Genomic DNA, 18251 nt, shown 5'->3' on the forward strand with positions numbered 1-18251 from the left:
AAGGTAACAATTATAAGAATACACGCAAAAATTCACATACATATATTGTTTTGAGCCTTTTTGTTGGTGGAGTCTGATATTGATTGTATGTACATTTCCACATCCTTAAAATAATGACAGAAATATGGTGTTTTATTAGTAAACTTACATTTATGGATAAAAAATTTAGCTAAAGGTATTAACAAATTTATCAGAAAAAAACATTTATCATACTTCTTGGGGAACTTAAAGAAACATGAACAACCTTACACTGGTGTCTCTTTAACAGGAAGTCTGGCGTGTTGAAACTACAATGTGCAGAAGACGAACTACAAAAGGCTGGTCTAGCTTCACCACAGTGTGTGTTCTTGTTTTATGGAGGTCATAGAAACGATAACAGTCTGTAAAGCATATCTTTCTGGTGTTTTAAAGGAGGAGGAACATTTTCTGCAATACTGCTAAAATGATGATATTACTAAAACTTGTGTCCCAAAACTCTTCATCAGTGTCACGCTGAGCGTTCAGAGGCGAGCCCACTTATTGGTCCTCAGTAACTGTTTCCATGAAACAGCAGAAATGAAGTGAACTCAGCTTCTGTTTCTCAGCAGTGCTGAGAATGTAATCTGTAATCTGTAGTGGAATACATTTTAAAAGTAACCTTCCCAACACTGGACATTACTAACGATCACTGATCATACGAGCACACTTTGATCAGTTCGTATAGATCATAATGTTGAGCTCATACAGCGTTCTGTGTTCTTCATGTGACGCTCAGGGTTCAGCTGTGAGTTTCACTGCTGCTGATAAAAGCTGTAAATAAATATATATACAGGTTCTGAATGAGAAGAAAAAACACTTAGAATGGACATTTACATGATCTGCTCCGCTTTGGTTACTGTGATTATGTTTTCATGAATGGTCGGATGGACAACGAATTATGGGACGCCATTTTCTCCTCCCTTTTCATAAAGATGGTCCAGTGTCTCCTCTGCTAAAGGAGGTCATAAAGGAAGCATTGAAGCTGCTTCCCTTAGTGTATGGACAACTGAAAACAGCTCTGACTATGGCTGCAAAACTAAGGAAAACTGACCTTTGGAATCCCAGAGTGGAAAAAAAAAAACGTGAAACACACACAGGAAGTACCAAACACTGCACTTCCTCTAGGGTCAGCAGAGGCCCCAGCTGGTTAAATTTTATAGCAGAAATAAACATGTTTCCATTTTTAATTATTTAAATTAGAAAAAAATAAAAATAAAATTACACATCAATGCATAAAACTGAAACACGTCACTTCCTGCCGTGGTGGGGCTTTTATTTTGAAGGTCATGGTCAGAGCGGAAGCTTGTGAGACGCCACCGTGCTAACAGCTAACACCGGGGTATAGTTACCTGAGCCAACAGGAGCACACACACCTGCAGCTCCGCGCGGATCGACACTCACACATACACACACACCGTCCCTCATGTTGCTGCGCCCCTGAAGTAGCTTCTTGAAGCTGCCCGTGCACGCGGACATCTCCATGGCGACCGAGGAGCTCTACGAGGTAATGCTAACATGCTAAGCGGCGGAGTTTATGAAGTTAGGAAAGTCGAACAAATTAGGCAGTTATCGACTGATCGAGTCCGAGGCAGACGGTTGGAGAGAAGTCCAGAGAAAAACTACAGCTAGTCGCTAGAGGGGCCGCACAGTTAGCGCAATGGTAGCTGTCTGTTAGCCTTCCGGTCTCTCCCTGTAACTGTCCTCGCGAGCCTGCCGGGAGCTCACACTTGAGGTGGTCCGTGCCCTCCGGCAGAGGAAGTTTTGATCTGATTAGGGAACAATACCTGTAAATACGTCACAATGTGACGTCACCAAAGTAGTGGCGTGATGCTTATTGTGGGCTGCGCCCTCTGTGTCCTCCAGGTGGAGCGGATTGTGGACCGGCGCAGGAACAGGAAAGGTCGGGTCGAGTACCTGGTCAGGTGGCGAGGGTACGGCGCTGAGGGCGACACCTGGGAGCCCGAGAGTCACCTGTCCACCTGCATGGCGTATGTCCACCAGTTCAACCGCCAGCACGCCGAGCGCCACAGAGACGGCGCCTTGCTGCGCTCCACACGCAGCACGCCTAACCTTCACTGGGGCCCCGTCCACAAAGCGCCCTGCAAGCCACATGCCTCTCGCGGCGACGTCGATGCGGACATCCGAAGCGGCTCGGGCGACCGTAACCAGGCGAGATCTACTCCGAGCCCAGCTCAGTTGCTCCCTGCCAACCCGCCCCGCCCCCTACAGCAGCCGCTGCCGGCTGACAGCTTTGGGCTGATGTCGGCGTCTCCGGCCGGCCCCGCCCGCCGTAGTGTTGACTTGTCAAAAACAGGCATCAAGATCCTGGTCCCAAAGAGCCCGATGAATGGCCGCCCAGATGCCGAGGAGTCGCCCAGCGAGGCGGCACACAGCCTGGAGGCAGGCGAGGCTCAGCTGGTCCCACCAGAGGTCGCTCTGCTGGAGAAACCTCCGTCAGGGATCCAGCTGGGGCCTGGAGAGGAGCGAGCGCGCATGGGGACCCGACCCCGCAGTCAGAACCCACCGCCGCCACCACGAGCCCCCATCACGCCAGCTGCCATGCGCTCGCTCAGTGGCAGAGGTGAGTCCCGCCCAGCGGGGGGAAAAGCATGCTACTGTCATCGCCAAGATCAATAACCGATCAATCAGCCATTACCAAATGGTGTAATCAGTCAGCCGGACCACCAGATCGATCCTTAGACTGATTGATCGGTTACGAGGCGGCGTCACGCTCAGGTGAGAGCAGCTGTGTTTCTAACAGCCAGTAGGAGAGCTCCTTACAGCCTCAGCCTGATAGTGATATATGAGAACCATATTCATTTTACAGTAAACTCCGCCTCCTTCCTGGTGATTGGTCGTTGTCCCATGACCTGCTGTTTTGTCTGTGGACAGGAAGTGGGCGTTCTGATATTCTGCATTCTCTCTAGGAAATTCGCCACTTATTGAGGGCGTCGCCGTTGGTGGGATGTCGGGTCTGCAGAGTGCTGTTGCCGGGGCGACCACGGTGACAGGGAAGCGGCGCTTGGAGGAGCGCTCAGCGTTCGATAAACGGCTTCGCTTCAGCGTGCGTCAGACGGAGAGTGCGTACCGTTACCGTGACATCGTGGTGAAGAAACAAGATGGCTTCACCCACATCTTGCTGTCCACCAAAAGCTCTGACAACAACACGCTCAACCCGGAGGTGAGGCCCCGCCCCTGCGGTCAGACTGCCCCCACATGCCCAGAAATTCACCTCTGTCTCGTCCCTGTCAGGTGATGAAGGAGATCCAGAGCGCCATGGCAACAGCGGCGTCGGACGACAGTAAGCTGGTGCTGCTCGGCGCCGTTGGCAGCGTTTTTTGCTGCGGACTGGACTTCCTGTACTTCATCAGACGCCTGACGGATGACAGGAAGAAGGAGAGCATCAAAATGGCTGAAACCATCAGGTAACACGCGGCAACGCTGAGCGGCGTCTAAGGCTGCAGCCGTTATACAGTAACTCAAACGTACGCCAACGTTTGCTTCGTTTAAACTCTGTAGCGCTCTGTCGTCGGCATGGAAACGTGGCCAAAACCAGACCTGCAGTAGAAACGTATCTGCGAGCAGCTTGAGGGTAAAAGCTATGACATCATTCAGTGGGCTGAATGATGTCATAGCTCGCGCCCGTGTTGTTGTCCAGTCCTCCTGGTTATATCAATTACAGAGCCGAGTGTTTGTGTGCGAGGCAGAAATGATCCGTCTGCAGGTTTCCTCTGACAACAGCCTCGTGTGTAAATACAGATGTTTTTACAGAAACGCAGTAGGCTGCCTTCCTTCATGGTCTCACGTAAAGCTGCAGCTCTTTAGGCCTTAACTGTGGCCCCACCCTCCTCTTCCCTCAGCCTGCCGGATATATTTGGACAACACTCTGTCCCAGTCATGGGTAGGGATGGGTACCGGTATCCGGTGCCATGTTCTGACATAAATGGTAGTGACCAGACCGAAAAGCAGCGCACATTTCGGTGCTTTATTTTCCTGAGCTGTGATACACTTTAGATTCCAGCCAATCATTTTACGTTTCCGAGGATAGTAGGCGGGGCCAGGTACGTACGTTCTGTTAGAGCAGAGCTACAGATTAAAAATGTCCAAGGCAAAGCGGTCAAAAGTCTGGCTGTACTTCACAGCAAAAGATGCAAACTCAGCAGCAACAAGTGCTTTAAGCTGATACTGTGATACTGTCAAAGGAGGTAACACCAAGAATCTGATGAAACACCTGGCGACGCATAGCGTTTTTTTAAAAGCCGATAAATGCACCATATTTGATAGCTTGCTGCGAGAACTCACATCGAGCATCTACTGCGGGTGTGGTGCCTGTTATTGGACCCAGAGTTAGCAACATCCCCCAAAAACACGAAGAGGAGAGTCCTGGCCCCTAGCCCTGCCAGTGTAGCAGAAATGATGAGGATGATGATGGCAGCAGCCGTTCTTCTCTGCGTGAGTAGCTTAATGTTGTTCGTGTGTAATTTACGTTGAGTAGGCTAACCACGTTATTACATTAATGCATGTGAGGTGAACTAGCAAACATCCTCATAGCTACATGCGGCTGTCTTCTTGTTTGATGGCAGATACTCCCTTCCCTCTGTCAGTGCGCCCCAGGGTGGCTGTGGCTACATTGTAGCTGCCATCACCAGTGTGTGAATGTGTGTGTGAATGGGTGGATGACAGGTTGTGTAAAGCGCTTTGGGGTCCTTAGGGACTAGAAAAGCACTATACAAATACAGGCCATTTACCATTTACCCTGGCCAAAAAGGCTAAAATGACCAAAGAAAAAGTGGGAAACAGTTAAACATGAGAGGTTTTTGGACAAAGTTTGTTTTTACATTGTTTAAGCACTGCTTCCAGCCAAGAGTGATGCCATATATGCCCCATAGCTGCAGAAAAGGCTAACATTGTTATCTTTTTAAAAAAACAGCTGAACGTGAGAGGTTTTTGGACAAAGTTTGTGTTCTCCATTCTTTAAGCACCGGCACCGTTTCAAAAGTACCGGTTTGGCACCGGTATCAGATAAAACCTAAACGATACCCATCCCTAGTCGTGGGATTGTTTCCCACTCACTCCTGCCGCCGGGTTTGGAATAAATATAATAACTTGGGTGGTAGATTCATTCTGATGGATTGTTTGTGTGTTACTGTATCCTCTGTACTGGTGAATAATGGCACTCGAATAGTTCTGTAACTATTTCATCTTCTCTCCTGGTGTAATCGAGTACCTGTCTTATATTCATTTTGTAATTGACCAGAATAGCCAAACGCCTGCATCAGTACAGGCACTGAGTTAGCTGGTAGTCCCAAATAAATCAGAATGCCATCAGTATAGCAGGCTAATCAGTATTCCCCTGAATATTAATACTTTGTCTTAAATGTTGGGCCAATGGTTTGACTGAGAGCCTCCTTTTGCTTCACAAAAAATCGATTTTTCAGTATTTCCTGTTATTCAGGGTTTTTTTTAAACTAATATCCTCGACTGTTGTTTTCATTTTATGTTTTTTCTCCAATTGTTTGCAAACTAGGAGCTGGTTTCACAGAAGAGGGGCCTGTAAACTGAAGGCTCTGCCTCAGACTTGTAAATACTTAGATTTATATCTTCTAAAGCAGGGGTGGGGAACTCCAGGCCTCGAGGGCCGCTGTGCTGCACATTTAGATCTCACCCTGGGCCAACTTACCTGAACCACACGATGAGTTCGTTACCAGGCCTCTGGACAACTTTAGGACATGCTGAGGAGGTCATTTAAATGAGCTGTGTTGGATCAAGGACTAAAACCTGCAGGACACCGGCCCTCAGTTCAATTCAACTTTATTTACACAGCACCAAATCACAACAACAGTCGCCTCAAGGTGCTTTCTATTGTAAGGCAGACCCTACAATAATACATAACCCTCGAGGAGTTGGACGCCTGTAATCCATCCATCGATGTTTGCTTAATTGAAGGATTGTTATAACAGAGTTATAACAGGATGAAGATGCGTTTGTCATGTTCCCTGTAGTTGAGCTGCTTTTCTTTCCTCATTTTACTTCATCGGGTTTGACAGACCATTAACATTAAAAGGAAGGACTGGTATCGTGCCAGTAGTAGACCCAGTATACACATGTAAACATTACAGCTGTATAAAACATGAACTCTTTAAATGATCAAGAAAAAGACATGTGCTGACCTCCAGCTGTGGGGCCTTCAGGGGCTCTCTCACCCTCCAATAGGAAGGGCCCTCTAATGGCGTCCAGCCAGTGGCTATTGTTCTAGCAGTGTTGGTGCTCAACTCTGTTTTACTGCCTTACTGCTCGGTCAGCTGCTAAACTCTGTTTGTGTCCAGCCGACATTCCTGCTGTTAGCGTTTAAAACTCAGGCTTTCCCCGAAAGGCTTGTTTTTCTGTCTGTACGCCCTGGCAACCGCCGGCTACGCTCCAATCAAGTCTCCGAGCGTTTGAGCGTCGCTGGTTGAGTCATGGAGCACCATTCCCTCAAACCTCACCAAAACCTCATCTTTGCAAGCAGGGTTTGAAATCCTCTCTTTCCGCCCTGCCTTTGCTCCAACATGTTCCCTTTGTCGCGTTGAAACCTCGGGTGCATAATCACGTGCAGGTGTTTCAAGCCCACGTTCCTGCCAGGCTGCCGTGGTCGTGGCGATGGGCTCTTCCCACCTGTAGCTCAGTTGAGTCCAGCTCCAGTCTTTGTGGTAGTAAGCGATCCACTGACTCCAGCGTCGACGGAGGTTCCTCCTCTCGTCCTTCTTTAACCACAGCAAGCCTCTGCCTCGGGCTGTGCCACATGACCACAGTCTCCTGACATAAGACATCCCGATAACCATCTCTGTCCCTAAATGTGCTTTTCCTGTGAACCCCAGGTAGCTCGACATGTGCGGTGTTTCCAGCTGGGTGTCGAGTGTTCTGACTGCGTGAAACGATACATTTTTGAGTCTTTATTCCACGGCGTGCTGCGGGGAGGAGCCTGCTCTGACGTTTGAGTCTGAGGTTTACTTGGAGCGCCTGACGGCTCGTTTTTGCTTCTCGTCCGTAAACTCTGCATCCTCCTGAGAAGAGCTTTGTGGTGTTTGAGTCTGAGGTGGGCACCAGCTTGTGCCATAATGTGCATAGTCCAATTTTCTGGTCCGTGTCAGGCGTTTCATAACCAAACGGTTTCCCTGCTGCAGAGGCGGCCCCCCGTTTAGGACTGAGGTCCTGGGTTTGTGTGGACTGGTCCTTCTGTTTGGAGCTGCCTGGTTCTGCCTCGTCTTCCCTGGTCATGCTGGATTCTCAGCTCCCATGAAAACATTTCGCTGTAAACGGTAGATTTTATGACACCATGAAACAAACGGTAGTGTATAATATGACAGACGTTTTCATTCGGTCATGTGGCACCGCCCTATTTCTCCACGCTTGTCGTTATCCTCTGCGGCCGAGATCTGGTCTCGTAGCTCGTGTTTTATATACAGGTGCTGGTCATTAGAATATCATTAAAAAGTTGATTTATTTCACCAATTCCATCCAAATTTTCATTTATAGCACGTTAAAAACAACACATGGCTGACAAAGCGCTGAACAACAGAAATATGGAAGGTACGATAAGAATAATAAACACGACAAATACCAATAATAATAACAAGCTGGGCTCTTGTCACACCTGCGCGGCGCCACAGACTGATCGAGCCACGCCGCGTTGCTGAGTCATTCAGGCAAAAGGAGCCCAGCTATGTATCGAGAGCTGCTCATGCTCAGACTGTTCAGTTGGCCACGATTCCTGAAAACACTTTGTTTGTATTGGTCTTCAGTAATATTCACGATAAGATGCTGAATCTGGGGTTTTCATTGGCTGAGAGAAGGAAACACCTGAAATATGTCAGTCTGTGTGGACTGGACGTAAACATCTTTCACTTTTTCAATGGAGTTGGTGAAATCAACTTTTTGATGATATTCTAATGTTATGACCAGCACCTGTATTTCCTGCTGCTCGTTCCTCTTGAAGCCCTTTTAACTGGAACGCCGGGGATGCGCTCTGCTGTGCCGCCATCCCACGACACCGCTGACGTCAACTGTTAACAGTAATTAACATCTACACTGTCAGAGCAAAGAGAGTCATTGATAAACTGGAACCTTTTATTGTGAAAAGCCCATGTTTTTGTGCTTGTTTCCTCGATGGAATAATCGCTGCATCGGTGAGCTGGGCGCTTTGACCTCTGACCCTTGTGCCCTCTTTCTCAGGACCTTCATCAACACCTTCATCCAGTTCAGGAAACCCATCGTGGCGGCAGTGAACGGGCCGGCCGTTGGCCTTGGCGCCGCCATTCTGCCACTGTGTGATGTGGTGTGGGCCAATGAGAAGGCGTGGTTCCAAACACCGTACACAGCGTACGGCCAGACGCCCGACGCCTGCTCCTCCTTCTCCTTCCCTCGCATCATGGGGCTCGCTGCGGTCAGTCAGCTGCTTCCTGCACTGTTAAATGTCCTGCATGGTTTGCCTCGCAACTCCTCCTCACTTCCTGTGCTGTGTTTCAGGCAAACGAGCTGCTGCTCAGCGGTAGGAAGCTGACAGCTCAGGAGGCGTGTCTTAAAGGGCTGGTATCTCAGGTGCTGTGGCCGGGGACCTTCACACAGGAAGTGATGCTGCGGATTAAAGAGCTGGTCGCCGTTGACTCACTGGTCAGTTCCTATCTCTCTTTCTCACACACACACACATACACACACGTTTCCAAGGTTACTGTATTGATTCCTGATCAGATCTGGTCCTGATTATTTAAAGCCTCCAAACAGGTTATGTGGTGGGGCTAAGGTCAAAGGTCAGCACTGAAGCGTCTGCGGTGAAATGTCACAGTGATGCGTTTCACCCCGACGTCAGACGCTGACCCTCATCAGGTGGCCTAAAACTCAAGGTGGGCGGGGTCAGCCGTGGGCTTTTTAAAAAGGGGGCCAGGCTGGTGTGGTGGTGCACACCCACCCACAGGTGCTGTCCTCTGTGACTGATGTCACCTACACTCAGATCACAGATCAGTACACAAACTCATTGATCTACTTGCTCCAGTCACAGACTCTGTCCTTCGTGGTGTCACTTCCTGTCCTGCAGGTCCTGCGGGAGTCCAAGGCCCTAATGAGGAACACGAGTCGCAGTGCTCTGGAGCAAGCTAACGAGCGCGAGTGTGAAGCCCTGAAGAGGGTCTGGGGCTCCTCACAGGGAACCGACGCCATCTTGCAGTACCTGCAGAGGAGGACCGAGCTCTGCTAGGACCACAACTGGAACTGTGACCAGGACTTGGAGCGCTGACTGAAGCGTGGCGGATTCTGCGAAAGACGCCAACATGTCCGACTGAGGACGGTGCCTCCTCTGCTCTCTGTAAACTAGCCGCAGAAGGTTAGCTGGCTTGGATCCAACTCCGCTGACGGTCATCCTGTCATGGATCTCTATGCTCCTCCCACTGTACTGCGTGTTAAATGCTCTGTTTACCTCCTGTTTCTAAGCTCCGCCTCCTCATGACATCATGCCATCGGACTGGACAGAAAGATAATAAACATGGCAATCAGACTGTGAGGGCTATAGTTTGTGCATAATTACCCCCAACTTACCCCCGTGCCAGCTGTCAGCTCATGACAAAGGATTGGTTTTGTTTATTATGGTGCTAACCGATGTTAGCAGGTACTAAAAGAAGGTAAAGGTTGCAAATGGAAGCTAACAGGAGCACATGGATGCTAAAAAGTCCTAACAGGAGCTAACGTAGTCTAATAAAAGCTAATAGATGCTAACAGAAGCTAGCAGCATCTACAGAGCATGATAATGATCAGACATAGTTTATTTTCCAGTTAGCAGGAATCTGGCAAGGACAAAGTGATGCTTGTATTTGGCCTCAGTTGGCTCCTTGTGGAAGCCAGCCTGTGACGGGTGGGGTTACCCAGTGATGGGGAGAGCATGGAGACAAACTGGGCGTTTTAGGAAATTTTAAACGTTTCAGTTCAAACTTAAATTTAGCCTGACAGACCAAACTGAGGGCTCTCCACCCGCAGGAGCCTTACTGTCTTCCTCAGGGCTCAGCTTGGCTAACAGGTTCGCTGCTTCTAGCCTGTATGCTAATTAAAGCTAAGCTAACAGATTTCCTGCGGCCAGCTTTCATGCTAAGCTAAGCTAGGCTAACAGACTGATGGGACCTATATGTGGGACTGTCTCCTTACCTGAGGTTGTGTTTACCTGGGGTCATGCGGGGTCAGGGTTAACCCTAAATAAAGTGTTTCTGTTCCTGACTTTGACCCTGGGGTCAAGATGTTGTGTTGCAGCGCGCTCTTCTAGACTGTTTAGCCTGCAGGGGGCGCATACAGGTGCTACAGCGATGAATTGTGGGTAAATGGTGACCTCTGGCCGGTGGGCTGACTGTCTCAGGGTCTCCGTGTTTCTTTGCCAGAATAAACTCAGAATGTGTCACATGACGCTGTCTGGCTCTGTTTGTTACCTGAAATCAGCACAGACTGTAAACAGAGAGGGCCATGACCCTCAGCAGGGGTGCCTCTTCCATGAGAAAAGGACTTTTGACCGCAGTCAACTCACAGTGTGGTCCAAAAAGTCCATCCTTTTTTCTGTACTTATGGCATGTCTGAGCCTCCTTTCCTTGATCTAGGCAAAAATATCATTGAGGTCAAGGAAAGAAGGCTAGGAGAGTTGATAAGGAGTTAGGAAAGGATTGCTAAGAATCTGAACAACCTCCCAGCGTGTTGTTGGTCTGTTTCCTGAAGGCGCTTTAAAGAGAGCAGCCTCTGAGGAATACCAGTTACAAACAGCGTTAACGGTAAAAAGCTCAGAGACTTTCAGGAGAATAGTTACGTCACATTGTGTTTGTTCATAAACCTGCTGCTAATCAAACTGAGGCAGACTGACTGTGTCATTTAAAGGCTGCATGAGAATCCTCTGCAGGATGAACAGGTGAGTTTGCTGCACTGTGATGGGTTTACACACACACACACACACTCTCTTTGGCATCGAGCTAACACTACAGAAGAGGAGCAACGCTGTCAGCTCATTTCTATTAGCTGACACTTATCAGCTCAACAAACATGCAGTTTGTCTCACAGTGTGTTGCAGCGAAAGGTCCAGCTGCTGTATTTGACAGGGAGAGAAAAGACAAAGCTACGTTCACTCAGAGGTGGAGACAGATTAGAAGGACAGGAGAGGAAGAAGGACGCTCATTTAAAGCTCACATGGAAGTCCTCGTGGTTTTAAATCTGTCACATTGGCTGTATCCCAATTCAGGGTCTGCAGCCTTAACAGTCCACAAGGGCCGCGTACTCAAAGACCGCTAAGGCCGGAAGTGCGAGGCTTGTGAAATGGGACGGTCTAGCCTCCGTCGCTGCCCAGGTTGCCTAGCAACCATGATACTAACAGCTGGAAACGTTTCATACAGCTGTGTTTAACAGAAATGAAGGAGAACATCTTTTGTTCATTTGTTTGGGCCAGGAGTACCAAAAACAATTAAATAGCCCATTAAATAATTAAATGTTTAAGTAATGAATTAAAAAGGAAAGAAATAATGTAATATTTTAAATGAAATGAATGGGCATTTAATTCATAATATATGTATTTAATGAAATATTTAATTTATTTTGGCACTCCTGGTCCTCCATACTGACGAAGCGATTCATTGACCACCAAATGTATACCGTCTGGGAAGAAGACAAAGAGTGTGCTGTCAGTGTGGAGGATGGAAATCAGCCAGGACAACTACAACTTAGGCAACACAATATACATGATATACATATATGTACACACGGTTCAGGGGAGGCTGACACACCTGAGCTCTGTCACCTGGTCATTTCTCCCTGATAAAAGCTGTGCTAGGACCTGAGCTAGCCGGTGTGTGTGCTACAAGCAGTGAAACAGTGCAAATAAAAACACGTGCAACTGCAAACACTGTTGGTGTCGCTCCATCAGCTCCAACACGTATCAAGCACAGAATAAACAGACTGAAGTTTGTATTCCATCTGTCATCATTGTGTTAATGTAGCACAGGGTTCAGCTAGCTGCACAGAAACCTCCAAAGAACTACTTTGTTACTCTGAGTACATTTCAGAGCCAGTACTTTTATACTTTTGAGTAAAGAAGTTGAATCTGTACTTTTATTGGAGTAATTTTTAACAGCAGTATTTGTACTTCTACTAAAGTACACAATGTCTGTACTTTTACCAGCTCTGCATGGCTAATTACTAAAGATCAGCTGCCTGAAGGATGAACGAGACGTAGGACGTGCGATTCGTAGGACTGGGGTCTGAAAGGATCAAAGTTCCTTCAGGTACTGTCTGAATATCAGGCACACAGCAGGATGGAGACTCACTGGCATCGCAGTCGACACTGCGCCGGTGTCATGGTCTGCGGTGGGTGGCTGGAATTTCCATAAGGCTCCTGAACTGACCTGGGATCCGCCCCTGGGCAGGGCCAACTCCAGCTCCTGCACACCTGGAGCCTATTGCAGGCAATCAAGCCAGAGGGATTTAAACCACACGTTGATGTTCATTCACTGCCAGTTCGTCATCAACACATGTTGGTAACAGGCCGTATACGTTAAGTTCTTGCTGTGATCTATCTTGTTAACACGACTCTCTTGTGCTGCAGTTGCTGTATTCAGCTTGGCTCACGCTCCACCTCCGGACTCAGGATACCAAGCAATCATTCTGAAAATCTCTCTGTGCCTCACCTGCCTGCCCTCCTGCCATCACACTCCATCTGAAGCCCCGGATCTCAGGCCAGCCTTTCCACGCCACTCAGCCTCCCCTGGATTCTCATCACCCCCCTCTCAACACTCCATGTCCCCTACTGCAAGTGAGAATTGCTACTCTTACAACTGGCCACTTCAGAGCTGCCTCCACCACCTCCCTAACTCCTCTATCTTCTCTCTTCAGTGTGACTGTTCCCTGCTCAGCTCCACTCCGCATCTCAGGCCTCATTCCCTCGCCCTAGCCACGTTCCCCAGGCCATGCCTCGTCAAACTCCACGTCTTATTGTTTTTTTTGTCTTTGCTACGTTTTCTTTTTTGCACTTAAACCTAATAAATTGTTACATCATCTGCTGTCTCTGCTCTGGGTTTCTGCACCTGAGTCCTGTTCAGTACGGGCCACTCGGCCCCGTGTAACGAGGTGTAACGGCCGGTGTAACGAGGGTCGCATTTAAGAGTTTGATGATCACGTGACTTTGTTTTCTGCCATGAGCAGAATGGAGGAACGACGCTGCTCGTGAGCACAGGCGGTGCTTCCGCCCAAGTTTGGCTGATTGCTTCTTTTGACCTGAATACATCCTCATGTTCTGATTCTGCGTTAGTAGTTTTGTCTTGTGACTTATTTGGAGCTCCTACTGTCCTCGCCATCTGTCTCCGTGTTCTGTTATCCTGTGTCCTCGGCCACGTCCCCGTTTTATTCTCAGTCTGTCTCGTATGTTTCACGTTCAGTTGCGCTTTCCTCTCATTACTCTGAGGGTAAGCGGCGTTCCCAGCTGTTTCCCATTCCCTCGTCATCCTCTGCGAATATTGTCCGAGTCTCTCGCTGTTCCTTGCTACACAGCCGTTGTCATGGCGAACTTCTTTCTTACTTTTGTGGTGCATTGTTCAGTTGTGATGCGTTGTCAGCTACACAGGAAGTGGTCAATAACCTGTCGCCAAAGACTAATCAGAAACCCCCCAGACACGATGACATCAGACTGACTTTATTCAAGCACATTTTATCGACACGTTTCTCAGGGTCTCAGAGTGGGCGTGGCCTCAGCTCAGCTTATTTAATCAAAACGTTTCTACAACGAAACCAATCAGAGTAAATTCTGCCCGCGCACAGGTACGCAGGTGCGTCAGGGCGGGCAGACGTCATGTGCTCCCGTGGCGAGGTGGAGCTGGTAGGTGTGGTCGTGGAACATCATCAGCGTGTAGAAGTTCTCTCCGCCCCTCAGGAAGCCGTGCTCGTGGTTGCTCCAGGATACCGGACTGTCAGCAAACCCGCGAACCGTCATGGACACCCAGGACGCCAGCCGAGGCTGCTCCACGTAACGCCTGTGGGACAGGTGAGCACAGGCGAGTCAGAACAGTCAGGCAGAGGGCAGAGGTCACAGAGTCTGACAGGTGATCACCTAAGCTCCTGCAGCAGACGGTGGATGTCGTGTGGCAGCAGCATCCCGCTCACGGACACGCTCAGAGCGTGGCGATGTATCGTGTTCGGTTCGGGACAGACAAACGACGACAGGAAGCTGCTGGACGAGTTCTCGCTGACACCACAGAAGAAGAACTGTCAACATTGAAAACGTGACACAGCAGCGATGATGTCATAGCCCATCAGGAGGTCTCACCAGCTGATGCCAGCGTCAACGGCTCCTAGCCACTCCAGGAAACTGTGAGGGTCACATGACCGGGGGGCGGGGCAGGAGAGGTCCGTCAAAACGCTGCAGTTGACCTCCGGTCTGTGCTGCGACCAATCACATCGAGACAGGAGGGGCTGAAGAGAGGCCCCGCCCCCTGAAGAACACAGAACTGTGAGCAGAGTATTGTGGGAAACACACGGCAGGCTAACCTTGGTGATGAGGTCACTCACCTGGATGATGTGATAACAGGAAGTCTGTCTGCAGCTGAAGGCGGGACTTAAGACCTGTGAGGAGCCTCAGGTAGCTCCGCCTACCAGGAGCCATGCTGCTGTCAGTTAGATCCACAGATACCACTGCAGCAGACAGAGTAATCAGATTACAGGTGAGCAGTAATGAAATTATATGCTAATCAATAATATGTAATGTAATCCGATTACAATATCGTTTCAGAGTAATGAGACTACAAACGGGAAGAGGACAGACCGAATCTGGTGGCAGTTCTGTGCTTGAATCTGGACGGTTTCCCCTCGAAGCCCAAAATCTCAAACGAGTCTTTATCCAGAGAGAGGGTCAGGTGACCTGCAGACACACGGCATACTTTAAGCAGGAAACAGGAAGTGATGTCACATCCCTGCAGCAGACAGTTTTCTGTGTCAACTAAAACATGCTGAGCTGATTACCATCAGTCAGTAATTGGATTACCATTTACAGGTTACTGATCGAGTCACACCTGTCGCTCCCTTTAGACCGCCACACTGCGATTCTGTGGTCACGGTGTTCTGGGAATCCATCCTACCTGACAAACCATCCTACCTGTTGTTTCTACGCAATGCTCAACACGAAATTCAGTGGCGAACCGTCCTTCCTTTGTGAATACAAGCTACAAACATACTCTGATGGGTAAAATTATGTGCCAAACCGTCCTACCTTTGTCAATGTGATGTACAAGCATACTTTAACAGCTATAATTCAGTGGCGAACCATCTTACCTTTGTTAATAAGAGCTAGAAACATACTCTGACGGGTATAAATACGTGTAAAACCATGCTACCTTTATGAATGTGAGCTACAAGCATACTCTGATGGGCAAAGTTAAGTGGCAAACCGTCATACCTACTTACATTTGTGCTGGAATTACTGTGTGACAGCAGAAATGTGCATAAACTACTTACGGTAGGAAGTTTTGCCAAAGTAGGACGTTTTGTCAGAACAACGGCTTTATGGCGGTACGCACTAACAGAACAATACAGCAACTTCCTTTAAAAGGCGGAGTCAGGCACCTGCCGAGGTCACAGGTTACAGAAAAAGCAACGTGTTGTCATTGAGTCAGAGGAAAGGCCAGATTAAAGATGGCGGCTCATTAAAATGTAATCCATTTTTGTTTTGCTCGCTGCCATGTTGTCATTGCATCACCGATTACATCACCAGGATGTTAGAGGACGGCGCCCTGGCTCTAAATCAGCAGTCACGCTAATTACTCAGGAAAATGGCAGCAGGTGACGGCGACAGGTGACCAATGACAGCTCTCGAGCCAGTGAGGAGGCGGAGTCAGAACACTCTTATATCTGGTCTTTGTCTGAAAATGACCAAAGACCAGGAGAACGACAGAACTTTGGAGAGCTGCAGTTCAATCGTCGGCTCACTGAGCGGCTCCTCCACAACAGGAGGGAGTACAGCAAACGGTGACGGCGGCTGAAGGTGGAGGTGCTGATGGATGCCTGGACTCCTGGTTGTGCTTCAGTAAGAAACTGTTTATGATGGAGTAACGTGTGTGAGAAAGCGTTAAACCATCGTACAGTGCTGGATGATTGGTGTGCTCGGCCCGCCTCGCAGCGTGCAGCTACGTCTCTGCTAACAGGGCGGTGTGGGAGGGCTTTATCGCCCAACGAGGAACAAACCCATCAAAGACGGCGGCGCACTCCGCCTCTCCTGCACACCGCCCTCCGCAAACCCGAACACGAACCGCACCACCTGCCAAGCGACCAATCTGCCGCCATCAGGGAAACCTGAAACCTGCATCAGTCAGCGGGCAGATGAGACTCCATCTTCATCTCACCAGCGAGATCTTTCACTGCCCAATCAGCACGCAGCATTCCTGTGAGCAGTTCTGTCACATATCATGGAGTCCAGAAGGTCAGAGGTTCTCGTCAAATCAGGATCAACTACAATCTCCTGCAGATCTCCGCGGCTGAGAGGAGGGGGGTCTTTCATCAAACATCTGTTCTTCTGAACCGTTACAGAGGTAGGCGGAGCAATCCTGTTTGGAAGTTCATCCTGCTCCCTGACGACTCTGCAGCTTTCTTCAGCAGCTTCTTGTAGTACAGCTGTTGTAACCGTAGCGATACGCACAGATCCAACAGGCCAATCAGTGATTTCAAATCTTTATGTTATGACATCACATGGCTGACAGACACCGTGTGATTTAAAAACGCCACAGCATCCCGCCTCCACGCTCGAAAACACTTTGTTCCAGCTCTGCTCAGGTTCTCCTCTGGATCTTCCTGTCGCCACAAAGATGTGAAAAACCTGCCGCTTCTGTCTGATGTCACTTCCTGTAACGCTCCGCCTTCGCAGACAGACATTTACGAATGTAAAGACGAAGTTTGTCGTTTTCCTGGAGGAACCATTTCTGCGACGCCTCTGAACGAGGAGCATGTGTCCGCGTGAGCGCGCCCACTGTCTCAGTTTACCGTTTCGCCCCGTGACGATGACGTTCACTGTTAATGGGAGTGTTGGACATGAAGGTTGGTTTACAAAAAAAGAAACGTTACCGTTTGGCATCAGTGCGACGCAGGTATCTTCATCGATGCGAGTCCTGTAGGACAGACCGAACACGGCACCTGAAACACAGACAGTCACGCAGTGAGGGCGTGGACAGGTGAGGGCGTGGACAGGTGAGGGCGTGGACAGGTGAGGGCGTGGACAGGTGAGGGCCTGTGTATGCGAGTCTGTTGCTATGGGTAGATATAAATTAGAGTTCAGAGCTGAAACTCAGAGACGGACGTCACAATAACTTGGTGACGATGATGTGATTCATATTTCTGCTCCTCTGGATTAACATGGAGCCTGTGCTCTTTATTCACCCGTTGCCATGGCAAAATTACAGAACTGACTCTGATCAGCTGTTTGGGAACCTTAGAGGCTTCTTTTCAAACTCTCTTCCTGGAATGGAGCTCAGGTGCGCACAGGTGTGTTACCGTGGTACACGGCCGTCTCCAGGAAGTGTCGGTCCAACAGCTCGTACACCGGCAGCTTCCTGATCAGGTAGAAGCTGCTGAAGTTGTTCAACACGGAGTCCAGGTGAGAGGGGGCGGAGCTACACTCAGGAAGCAGCACAGACACCTGCACAGTTGAAACAGCTGATGGTTAAAATCAAACATTTCAATTCATTCAGATTTTTTGTACTCAAAGCAGAAACGATGAGTGTAGCAGCGCAGTGTCAGGCACACACGGTTGGATTGAAACATGTTTCCTCACCTCACCCAGCCCTGACCTCAGGTGACCTCAGAGTCAGCCGGGTTTCTGTACTCTGAAGATGCTTCGCTTACTGCTACCTGGGGTTTATCACCATTGTCAGGTTTATATTATTGGATTGTCAATTATGCTTAGAAATATCTAATCATACATGCTTAGTTTTATAATCAACGTCATGTTGGTAGAGGTTTGATCCTCAGGAGTCTGCAAAGACTTTGTGTGCGTGTTCTGGCATTCACACTCACATCCTGGGGTCATGGGAAGAGGTCGTATCTTCTCTCGTTGATATATGGTGTAGCAAACACATCTATGTCTGTTTTAGGCTAAGTGCCTTTTGTTTAGATGAACTGCTGGACTTCCAGACCAGCAGGTTTAGGGAAGTCGTTTATGGGGTCACACTCTGACACACACGCGCGCACACAATCAATCAATCAATCAATCA

General features: G+C 48.9%; 3 protein-coding genes across 3 annotated transcripts in view; 2 read left to right on the forward strand and 1 right to left on the reverse strand.

Annotated features, from left to right (window-relative positions):
• Positions 1–1282: 1282 nt before the first annotated feature.
• Positions 1283–10437, forward strand: cdyl (chromodomain protein, Y-like). Its single transcript, XM_005752552.1, has 7 exons — positions 1283–1522; positions 1882–2599; positions 2946–3199; positions 3271–3443; positions 8230–8440; positions 8524–8667; positions 9089–10437. Exons 1-7 carry the CDS (start codon positions 1499–1501, stop codon positions 9245–9247), a joined length of 1683 nt encoding a protein of 560 aa, XP_005752609.1. The 5' UTR covers positions 1283–1498; the 3' UTR covers positions 9248–10437.
• Positions 10438–13677: 3240 nt separating this feature from the next.
• rpp40 (ribonuclease P/MRP 40 subunit) lies at positions 13678–17802 on the reverse strand. The gene is made up of 8 exons (XM_005752564.1): positions 17787–17802; positions 17533–17694; positions 17107–17175; positions 14819–14914; positions 14566–14688; positions 14324–14489; positions 14108–14242; positions 13678–14030 (listed from the first exon to the last, which is right to left on the reverse strand). Exons 1-8 carry the CDS (start codon positions 17800–17802, stop codon positions 13832–13834), a joined length of 966 nt encoding a protein of 321 aa, XP_005752621.1. The 3' UTR covers positions 13678–13831.
• Positions 17803–17984: 182 nt separating this feature from the next.
• The window catches only part of riok1 (RIO kinase 1 (yeast)), a 32838-nt gene continuing 32571 nt past the window's right edge, over positions 17985–18251 (forward strand). The window contains exon 1 of the mRNA XM_005752565.1: positions 17985–17996. Coding sequence (XP_005752622.1) covers positions 17985–17996 — 12 coding nt within the window. The remainder of the gene's footprint in view (positions 17997–18251) is intronic.

The sequence above is a fragment of the Pundamilia nyererei genome, unplaced genomic scaffold, assembly GCF_000239375.1.
Source record: "Pundamilia nyererei isolate P.nyererei 1_Seehausen unplaced genomic scaffold, PunNye1.0 scaffold00365, whole genome shotgun sequence".
Lineage (NCBI taxonomy): Eukaryota > Metazoa > Chordata > Actinopteri > Cichliformes > Cichlidae > Pundamilia > Pundamilia nyererei.